Here is a 10,606-nt window from a genome sequence, read left to right on the forward strand (position 1 = left end):
GCTCTGGCCTCACTGGCTCTGGCCTCACTGGCTCTGGCCTCACTGGCTCTGGCCTCAAACCTGGCTCTTACTGGCCGATCTGTGACCCCGGTGGGGTTAACAGTAGCAGTCCTCCTGCTAGAATTCGCGAAATCTCGCTAAGAAATCACGGGCCGCGGGCTCTTCCCCAGCCGGCACTTTTTCGGTCTGGGGGTCTAGCCACGGAGATCACGGGTCGCGGGCTCTTCCCCAACCGGCATTTCTTCGGATTGGGGGTCTAGCCACGGCAAGGTCTAGGGACATAGCCTTTTGCTTTTCCCCCTTCTCCCCTGCGCTGACCTCGGATAATCTGGGCCGGTCTTTCCGGACTTTGGTGGTTCGGTGGTGCCTATATGCCGGCGTTTCTCTTCAAACGCACTCGGCATCTGGCATCCTCCGGATTGCGCCGCTGGGCAGCAGTATTCCCGTAGAGGGTAGGGTGGTATACACGACGTTGACACGTCGTTGACCAAGATAGACCGCGACAATAGCAGCCGTATCGTTTCGATGTCTGAGACAGGAGTTCGCTAGTTTGAGTAACGACACTCCTGCTCAGGGGCAACACCTTGTAGAGTATAACGATTCTTGAGAAAGTCACCAGTCGGTCAAGACGTGGTAGCCTCTTCAAATCTTCGCACGCAGCGCACACCCTATCAAAAGTATAGCAAGAACATTAATCCAATGCTGGGGAGAAGACAAACGAACCTGCACATGGGAAAACAAACACCACAAGGCGAGACTTCCACCATTCCCTTAGATCTCTGTTCAATTTCTCAATCACTCACACTTTTAGACAGATGTCTTCTTCCATTCCAGAATGCCTGAAAAGATGAAGTCCACTGCCCGGACCGAGGTATGATGGTCCCTTTGAAAAGGTGTCATGAGATAAAGCTCTTTGTGTGGTGTTCTCGTCATCGAGATGGTGGAAATCTTGCCTGTGGGTTGGAAGTTCGCAGCGAGGTTGCTTGAGAGGAGGATGACTTCTTTTTGAATTAGAGAACTCAAAATGCTGGCCTGGGTGTTCTCATGAAAACACCGTTCCAGGCCTGGAGTGTCGGAGTTGTCAAGGGATAATCAACCGCATCGGGGAGTTGGTTGGGTGTTGCGCGCCCGCGGGCAGAGAAAGTCATCGCGGGAGCACGTGATCTACGTCAGATTTGCGGCGAGTGGTTTCTCCACTCGAGCTTCAAGTTTGCCTTGGAACTACGTAACGCTTCGCAAAGGGGACCTGTGTCGTTGAAATCTGGTGTATCTGGGTTAGTGTGTCATTCCATCTCTACTTACGGACAAACCCGAAACTTGTCCAATGCGATCTTGATCTGATGCGACGGACCTTTTTCTTTTCTGACCCTGCTATAGTTTTGCGACACTAGTCGGCGCATACCTATACCTACCCACCTACACGAGAAACTCCGAGACCAACCTATAGAAGTACAATTGCAAAGATGTCATCCTGGCTTCAGCGCCAGGGTAGCTCCCATCAGTCGCAGCTGGCTGCTACGGCCGTACTCTCGGGCGCCGCAGTCGCTGGCGTCATTCTCGGCTACCAAGCGCTGCGGCGGAAAGAAGCCGTCCAGCAGCTCAAGGCCTCGATCCCAAGTATCGACGAACAACATCACGCAGAGAAGGTACATTCACTCCAAAGAATACTGCCGCATCCGAAGCTAATTGATTCTGGTCGTTCAAAAGCTCACAGATTATGGAGTCTCCGCCGCCACGCAACTGAGCAAAGAAGACGAGCGCAGCGCCGCTCTCGCCCGTCGAGCACAAGAAGGCGATTACGATGACGGTATGCCACGGGTCAACCCCTGACGGAGTCAAAAGCTTCCTCGTTGCTAACGAGCTTCCTCCGTGATTAGACCTCATCCTCGAACAACTCGCCCGGAACCGCGTCTTCCTGACGGACGAGGGCCTCGCGAAGCTCCGATCCTCCTACATCGTGGTCGTCGGCTGCGGCGGGGTGGGCTCGCACGCGGTGGCCGCGCTGGCGCGCTCGGGCGTGTCCAAGATCCGGCTGATCGACTTCGACCAGGTGACGCTCTCGTCGCTGAACCGGCACGCGCTGGCGACGCTGGCGGACGTGGGCACGCCCAAGGTGCACTGCATCCGCAAACGCCTGGAGCAGATCGTGCCGTGGGTGAAATTCGACTGCCGCAACGAGCTGTTCGGCGGGTCGGTGGCTGAGAAGCTGCTGGCGCCGTGGGCGCAGAACGACGGCGACAAGGGCCGCAAGCCGGACTTCGTGCTCGACTGCATCGACAACATCACCTCCAAGGTGGAGCTGCTGCACCACTGCCATACCCAGGGGATCCCCGTCATCTCCGCCATGGGCGCCGGCTGCAAGTCGGACCCGACCCGCGTGACGGTCGGGGATATCTCGCACAGCACGGACGACCCGCTGTCGCGCAGCACGCGCCGCCGCCTCAAGCTCCTCGGCGTGACGACCGGCATCCCCGTGGTCTTCTCCACCGAAAAGCCGGGCCCCGGGAAGGCGACCCTGCTGCCCCTGGCCGAGGAGGAGTTCTCCAAGGGCCAGGTGGGCGAGCTGAGCGTGCTACCGGACTTCCGCGCGCGCATCCTGCCCGTGCTGGGCACCATGCCCGCCGTCTTCGGCTACACCCTCGCCAACCACGTCATCTGCGCCATCGCCGGCTACCCGCAGGACTACAGTATCGGCGGCAAGGGCCGCGACAAGCTGTACGACGGCGTCCTGGCCGCTCTGCAGGGCACCCACGAGCGTCTGGCTCGCGCCGAGTACGGGCCCACCCTCGTCGGCCTGCGGTTGCCCGTCAGCAAGGATGATGTCGGCTACCTGGTCGACGAGATTTGGCGCGGCAAGAGCGCCGTCAGCGGTCTCCCCAGTCGCGTCTGCCTGGTGCCCTGGGAGCGGCCGCCGCGCGGCTTCGCCCCGGACCCGGAGTGGATGCAGCAGGGCCAGACCTATGTGCCTGTCGAGATGAAGAACCTGGTCTGCATGACCAAGGATGAGGCTACCCGCCATGAGAAGGAGGTTCTGCTCGGGGGCAAGACGCTCGAGGAGCTGTACGATGAAAAGACGATCGAGATGGTGCGGAAGCGCCAGAAGGAGATCGAGTTCTACGAACAATATCGGTGAGCTCGAGCTTTCATCATTTGGTCACGATTTTGATGCGCTTCCGCTCATGTGTATCACCACGAATCCTATTTTTGTATATGTGTGATAGATTAGATTCTGTATAGCGAGTGGGTATATTTTGATTGATTGTTACATGACACGAGACTGTTATGATCGCAAGTTAGGATCGGCAAGCAATGAGGTTCAATGTGGCCGCGGAGGATGATAAGTATCATCCGAGCCTGCCCTGTAGCCAAGTTCTGGTATTGCGCCACTCAATCTCCGTGTGTTTTACAAAGATGGTCGGAGGATTGCCACTGGCATAAGTGAAACATACCTCAAGGCTTCAATGCACGCTCCATCAGCTCGACTGCCTCCTCGAGGTGCTTCTCGTTATCAAAATCTACTATGAAATCCCATCTCGGCAACAAGCTCGATCTCAGACTCCGCAAGTCCAGCCTGGTTTCCTCTCCCAACCCGCGAAGAATTGGGCCGGTAGCCCGACTCGACTGGACGATACGCTGTGTGCGCGGGCGGCAAACCTGATTGTACGGGTGCAACGCAGTCCACGCCTCTGCGACGGTGCTTGCGCGGCCGAGCAACGGAAAAGGATCAGGCTGTCCTCATTTCGAGCGATCCCGACGGCCATGCCGGCCTCTCTGAAGGCCGAGGCTGATTCGAAGATGTGCACATTCAGGTGTTTATGGGGATAGAAGAGCATGAAGAAGCGATGCTCTCGCTAGGCCACCGCTAGAGATGGCAATCCGGATGGTAGAAGACATGACGATGAGTGGGGACTATGTGGTCCTTTGTTCGAGTGCGAGCGTGTGTGGCGGCGATTATGATGCTGACAACATATGAGGAAGCATGGTCGACCCCGCTTCCTTTCCCCAACATTTCAAGGACATCAAGACTGTCATCATTTAGCGCCGTAAGCTTTGATTGTCCCAGAACTTGTAAGACATTGACCTGTGATGCAGGTCAGTGCATTTGTGACTATCTCATCCCGGTGTGAGGCGCGGAGATACTCGATTGCAATTAATTGTCCGACTAGTCTGATCAATCAAGCATGTACTTCATACCACAATGGTCCTTCAATTGACTAGGTCAATGCGGAGTAATCCTGATCAAACGATGATTGAGAACAGGCACGGCAAAGATCAAGGCCGTTACAGTAGAAACCAACATCCGACACAGTTGGTTATGGCGGAGTAAGATATAGATAGCAGCGGACTAGCCGAAAGGGGTATAGACCGGGGTCTGGTCCCTTTGGCGGCAGGACCAAGGCACTAAGCCCCACCAGGAATAGCGGGCCACGGGACCCGCGGTCGAATCCCATTGAAGCAAGGCGTCGCCCGACACTTGTGAGTGTTTCCACCCATAAACCCGTACGTACCTTAACTCACTTCCCCAGCGAGGCTGACGATCCTCTCCGACCATCAAACCCATACCCACAACCCACCCCCCCTCCTCTCCCCTACAATCTACCTCTCTATGACCTCGTAAATTTCTGTCGCTTCTTCCCTACTACCCATTAGACCTACCTTCATGTGTTTCGTCATAGACATACCTTAAGATCCAGTGTCTAGAAGCCAGCCAACCACCCCCGACCGCCGCCCATCACATCACATCGCATCACCGACCGACCCGGCCATCACCAACCATGACATCCACCCATCACCATCCCCACTACCACCACCACGACACCGAAAGCCTCGACTACTCCTCCGACGGCTCCGACGATGTGCCCTTCCTCCAGAACGCGCTGAATCCCACCCGCCGGGTCAAACGATACACGCGCCCATTGATCGACTACGTGCGCAACGAATGGCAATCCAACACCACCAAGTACTCGTCGGGGTCGTCGCCCGACCGCTCCGACACGCCCCGATGGGTGCAGATGGTCCTGTCCATCGTCACGGCCCCGCGCTTCCGGCGCTATGCGATCATCTACACCACACTGTTTCTGTCCTGTCTGCTGGGCTGGGAGTTCGTGCTGTCGCCGCGGTTGCAGGAGCACTCGGAGTTGACCAAGTCGCTGGACCCGAACTCGAAGGAGACGGTGGGCGGGTGGTACGGGACCAATGCGCTCCCGAGCTTCGAGGGCGTCCTGCAGCTGAAGACGTTGGATTCGTCGCTGCTGCCGGCGAAGGAGGCGCCCAAGGCGGGTGCGGAGAGCACGAGACGGTTGATTGTGGTGGGGGACGTGCATGGGTGCCGGATGGAGTGTGCGTATTGTCCTTCCACAAAACCACTATTCCTGTTGTTTCGAACAGTGGGTGGCTAATCATCTCAATCTCACCGATTCAAACAGTGGAACGCCTCCTCGACGAAGTCACCTTCAATGACAAGACCGACCACCTCATCTTCACCGGCGACCTAATCAGCAAGGGCCCCGACAGTCCCGGCGTGGTCGACCTGGCCCGGAAACACGCCGCCTCCTGCGTGCGCGGCAACCACGAAGATCGCGTGCTGCTGGTGCGCCAAGAACTCGCGGAGATGGACGCCATGACGGACACGTCGGGCGACGAGTACATGGACGGGCTGTCGACGTCCGGAGCGCAAAAGGATCTCCAATTGGCCCGCAACCTCACCGACGAGCAGGCGGAGTGGCTCGACGCCTGCCCCGTGATCCTGAACGTCGGCCACATCCCCACGATGGGCCAGGTCGCCGTGGTGCATGGCGGACTGGTCCCCGGGGTGGATTACGACAAGCAGGATCCGTTCAGCGTGATGAACATGCTGACGATCGATCTGGACACCCATCTCCCGAGTTCCAGTCGCGACGGGAAGAAGTGGACCAAGGTATGTCCACACATAATCCTCTTTCCCACAACCACCCCCCCCCCCTCTCCCAAGCAGGTGTTGGCTGACCGTTTGAACGCAGTTCTTCAACAAACACCAATCCCTCACCTACAAATCCACCAAGCACGCCGACGCCCAGGCCACCGACTCCCAGGCCACGACCGTCATCTACGGCCACGACTCCAAGTCCTCCCTCAGCATCAACACCTACACCAAGGGTCTGGACTCGGGCTGCGTCAAGGGCGGGGAGCTGACCGCCTTGGTCATCGCCGACGGCGGCGACCAGAAGGTCATCCAGGTCCGGTGTAACAACTATCTGGAGAAGTAGACTGTTCTTGGTGCCAAGTGTCTGTTTCAGGGCGATGGTTTTTTTTTCTTCTGTTTCTATATATACATACATGATTCTTCTGCTGGTCTGGAGAGGATGTATCAATGGCTTTCTTTGTTTCTGGGTTGATTGGGTAACTTATGCATATGCATGTGCACGGCGTTCTTCTGAGGTGCGTGCGGTTTTAGATTAGTGGAATTAGCATCGTTGAGTTGAGTGGATGTATTGTATACATTTCCCTAACCATTGAGCCAGGGTATCAGACCACAGTCTTCTGGTGGGAGCACCTCTAAACTACAGTGTATACAAGCTAGGCTTGATCAACAACAGCCAACCCAGAGCAATTGAAATACGTACACAGTTTACAACTAGATTCCGGATGGCGAGCCAAAACAATCCAATAACAATCTAGATGACGGAAGTAGCTGTCAACCATCACCTCACCTCTCCCCACCATTATCACCTGCACCATCACCATCCGTATCTTTCTCAACCTCCTCCCACCCCACCCAGTCCCCCTCCCTCGTCCAAATCCCAGGCTTCGTGAAATCCTCATACCAGAACCCACCCAAGGCATTCAAGCGCACAAACGCGAATCGGAAATACTCATCCTCGCCGTCTGTCTGCCTCGTCCAATTGAACAATCCCTCCCCAGCAGCAGCAACAGCAGCAGCAGCGTCCGTGCCATTACCACCATCAACAACATCACCGGCACCGGGAACCAAATCCGACCAAAAGCCTCTATACCGCTCGACATCGTTAACCAAAACACTCACCCCATCTCCCGCCGACGGCCCGCGGGTGCCGTTCATCAGCGCGTCCCTGCCGACAGCGAAAGCGATGTGGCTGACGCCCAGCACAACCGGCGTCCCAACGACGGGCAGCACACTGCCCAGCTGGGCGCCCTCGAGCAGCGCCGCGCCGGTCTGCAGGATGGAATCGAAGCCCCAGCGCGCGATGCCGTTGACGAACAGCCCTACCAGCAGGCCCTGGTACACGAGACAGGGGCGGGTCTGCAGGGTGGTGCCCGGCAGGAACAGGAGGCTGAGGATGTAGTGGTGGATGCGAAGGTTCATGTGGGGCACGGAGAGGAGCAAGGCGATGCCGGCGACGAAGACACCATACACGGTCAGCATCTGCGGGAGGCGGCCTTCATTCCGGAAGGCCAGGGCCTGGGTGAGGACGATGAGCACCAGGCAGGCGACGATGATGAGCAGCGCGGGGATGGCGCCGGGCTGCTGCTGCAGGTCGTGCGGCGTGAGGCGCGAGATCGGGATCTTGTCGAAGGTGTCGGTGTTGAGGGCGCCGACCCAGCAGGGGCCCAGCCAGAGGACGGTCTGATCCCAGCGCGCGGGGAGGTTGTGGGCCAGTGTGCGCCGCACGGCGAAGTGGTAGATCGCCCAGCCGACGATGGCGCACGGGAGGAAGCGGCCCAGGGCTGTGGAGACGATCTCCAGGTAGTCGGGGGAGTACGGGGGGTCCGAGGAAAGGGCGACTTGGAAGTAGACGATGAAGTAGATGGAGGCGAAGAAGCCCGCGGAGGAGGTGGTGCAGAGGGAGAGGAGGGTAGTGGTGATGAGCGAGAAGGTGAAGAGCGGCCAGCGCTGGTCACGACAGCTGGTTCTTTCGGATGAGTCGGTGTTGAAGGTGAAGGAGAGCGGGAAGGAAGATGCGAAGCCGATGCTCGTGATCCCGTTCTTGGGGACGGATGGGTAGTCGTTATGCTCGCCTGTGCGACGGAGCACGCCGCAGCCGCCGGTTTGGCTGTTGATCAGGCCAGCGTGAAGTGCTGCAGGGCAGATGGCGGAGTCGCCGCGGTAGATGCCTATGTCTCCAAAGCTAGCTGGAGTGTCTGCAGTGGAATTGTCCTGGAGGGATCCTCCGATGACTAGCGGACGATAGTTGTACTCTGCAGGCCCGACAACATACGGCTCGAGCAGAATTGCATCCGCACAGCTGGCGGGGCAGCGAAAGGCAAAGCCACCATTATCAAACGGACGGCAGGCCTCTCCGTCGAGGCCACACTCTGTGGAATTATACCTGAGCAAGGGACTGTGAGACTGGGTTATGTGGAGGAAACGAGTAGGGGGACATACCATAGTCGTGCATGACACGATAGCTTGACTGGAGTTCCATATCCAGGAACCTCTTGCCCAGTAATCGAATAGTGCAGGATGGTCAAAAACACCACTCCCCACAGGGCGATACCAGCCACCAGAAGCGAGACTCTGGCGCGGGTGCTCGGAAGGAGACGCTCAATGTAACGACTCGGGGCCGTCTGCCAGCGGGCTAGCCATGGGGTAATTTTGTACTCGACAGGCGGGACTGGACCTTTGATCCAGGCACGAATCCCAGATAAGGAGCATGAGAATTTCCCGAGCTCTTGATGACGATTTTGACTTGGAATCGGGGATGAAGTTGGTAGCAGAGGCTCCCTCGTGGCGGCATCGGGCCGCAGGTCGGAGCTTTCCCGCCCAATCACAACCAGCTGGCTGCTGTCGGAGTCGTCATGATGCTCAGGCTCCAGCACCGTCAAACAATAGTCCTGCGAGCCCTTCTCAAATGAGGACGATCGCGAACTCGATCCTTTCCCTGATTGCGGTGCTCCTGCCATGGTTGATTCCCCATCCATGAATGAGATTTCGGGATCTGCGGAAGGGACCCAGACTCCGCAGGAATGTCCGCCACGCTAAAGTTAGTCATCACGAGCCATTCAATTGGACGTTTGCAACAATGTTATATTGAACCATCTATATATACCTTTCATTACTCAAGGCACGCATCACTCGCAGAGAGGAGTCCAAGGAGGTCAGCCCAGCGAAAATGCTCAGCACTCCGCGACTCGGTCGGTGAGGAGAATCCTGCTGACACTGAACCTCGGACCCCAGACCTCCTGGTACTTGGGTTCTACTAGTGTGAACAAGGTAATCAGGATCAAAATGTGAAACACCTCTCTGGGTGGACCCATCCCTACAGCATAAACATTCCTTGATTAGAGAAATATCATCATATTAGATAAATATCATAGCAAATCACAAAGCAAACAACGAAGGCCATCAGCATCCCTTCATCAAGCATTAGCACGCCAACCGGGTATCAGAATATTAGTTAAAAGAGATCTCATTAAGTCGTGTCGTGACAATGCGTGCCACATCATAATGGGTGAGCATCGATCGACGACATCTTGCATGATTGGTGCACGACAAGCATCAGAGGATTAGTCCATCTGGTCGCACAGATGAACAACGTGATCGACTAACTGTCCATCTAGACAGCAGAGCGGCCAAAGCGGCGACGGCTGCTGTTTCATGTCAGCAACGTGTTACACAAAATACACAAAAGGTCAGGGCACTTACTGTCGGGGAGCAGACGAGTCGCGGACACGGAAGGTAAACCAGATGCCCTGCAAGGCATGTCAGTATTAGACTATAGTCTTGAATTGGTGTCACTGAATCATACCAGGAGCGCCGAGGCCAGCCATACGATGGCAGAGATGAAACTGAACGCTTCGGCCGCCTTCCACCGGCCACACGAGTTGTTGTGGATGATGCCGCCCCAGTACCAGATAGATCCACAGTTCAGCTTGTGAATTGCATCGACCAGTATTCCGAACGCAGCGAACCAGGCGAAGGAGATGATGACATCGACTGTGTAACGTCAGTATAAGTGATACGCAACGCTAAGACTGAGGGACGCAAGGAGGCGGCACAACACGTACACGGCCACGAGAAGAAGCCCGATGAGAACGGGATCAGCCATATCAGGCCCAGCAGTATCGACAAGCCGGCTATGACTTCGGTATAGATCCATCTGGCGACCGGCCAGGCATCGCCATCATACTGGTGCAGGTAGTGTCCGATGATACCGGCAACCACCTATCAATCATGGCTCGTTAGCTTCTGTGGGGGAGGAGCATGCAGCCGATTAGTGATTGTACATACTGCAGCGCAAATGACTTCCACCACACGGAAGACTATGGAAATGAGACGTGAGATGACGGGCATGATGAGTCCCTGGTAACTCGGTCACAGTGGTGTGAGGTAGAGTGTGCTGCAGGTCGAGATTAGCGCGGGCGAAGACGCAGGCTTGTTGATTTGAGCAGTAGAGTGACTGTAAGATTAGAGTAGAGGAAGATAGAGGAAGTGAGTAACAAGCGAGTTATCCTGCAGCCAGAAGGAACGATGGAGGGAAGGAGAGCTGAAGCGGAAACGGGGGTTATATAGGTAAGTCTCAGACCCTCAATGAAGAGTCTATTCCCTTACACAGCACAACGACTCGAACGTCATCGTACGTAGCCAGTATTCAATTCAAGCAATTGCGAATGACATGACATCGTCTGCCCAAGCCCCAAGAAATAGGGC

General features: G+C 56.4%; 4 protein-coding genes across 4 annotated transcripts; 2 read left to right on the forward strand and 2 right to left on the reverse strand.

Annotated features, from left to right (window-relative positions):
• Positions 1-1,236: 1,236 nt before the first annotated feature.
• Positions 1,237-3,306, forward strand: BO66DRAFT_390517 (tRNA threonylcarbamoyladenosine dehydratase). Its single transcript, XM_025647028.1, has 3 exons — positions 1,237-1,274; positions 1,378-1,617; positions 1,878-3,306. Exons 2-3 carry the CDS (start codon positions 1,464-1,466, stop codon positions 3,131-3,133), a joined length of 1,410 nt encoding a protein of 469 aa, XP_025505482.1. The 5' UTR covers positions 1,237-1,274; positions 1,378-1,463; the 3' UTR covers positions 3,134-3,306.
• A 1,229-nt stretch (positions 3,307-4,535) lies between these two features.
• On the forward strand, positions 4,536-6,601 carry BO66DRAFT_390519 (putative serine/threonine-protein phosphatase). Its single transcript, XM_025647029.1, has 3 exons — positions 4,536-5,340; positions 5,427-5,917; positions 6,000-6,601. The coding sequence occupies exons 1-3, from the start codon at positions 4,776-4,778 to the stop codon at positions 6,243-6,245; spliced, it is 1,302 nt and encodes a 433-aa protein (XP_025505483.1). The 5' UTR covers positions 4,536-4,775; the 3' UTR covers positions 6,246-6,601.
• On the reverse strand, positions 6,456-9,267 carry BO66DRAFT_45820 (LCCL domain-containing protein). Its single transcript, XM_025652202.1, has 2 exons — positions 8,342-9,267; positions 6,456-8,285 (listed from the first exon to the last, which is right to left on the reverse strand). Exons 1-2 carry the CDS (start codon positions 8,875-8,877, stop codon positions 6,686-6,688), a joined length of 2,136 nt encoding a protein of 711 aa, XP_025505484.1. The 5' UTR covers positions 8,878-9,267; the 3' UTR covers positions 6,456-6,685.
• Positions 9,268-9,512: 245 nt separating this feature from the next.
• On the reverse strand, positions 9,513-10,249 carry BO66DRAFT_436911 (MARVEL domain-containing protein; the record flags this gene model as incomplete). Its single annotated transcript, XM_025650954.1, has 5 exons — positions 9,513-9,546; positions 9,602-9,648; positions 9,705-9,892; positions 9,964-10,120; positions 10,187-10,249. 5 exons carry the CDS (start codon positions 10,247-10,249, stop codon positions 9,513-9,515), a joined length of 489 nt encoding a protein of 162 aa, XP_025505485.1.
• Positions 10,250-10,606: the final 357 nt, after the last annotated feature.

Source organism: Aspergillus aculeatinus, assembly GCF_003184765.1.
Source record: "Aspergillus aculeatinus CBS 121060 unplaced genomic scaffold BO66scaffold_15, whole genome shotgun sequence".
NCBI classification, from domain to species: domain Eukaryota; kingdom Fungi; phylum Ascomycota; class Eurotiomycetes; order Eurotiales; family Aspergillaceae; genus Aspergillus; species Aspergillus aculeatinus.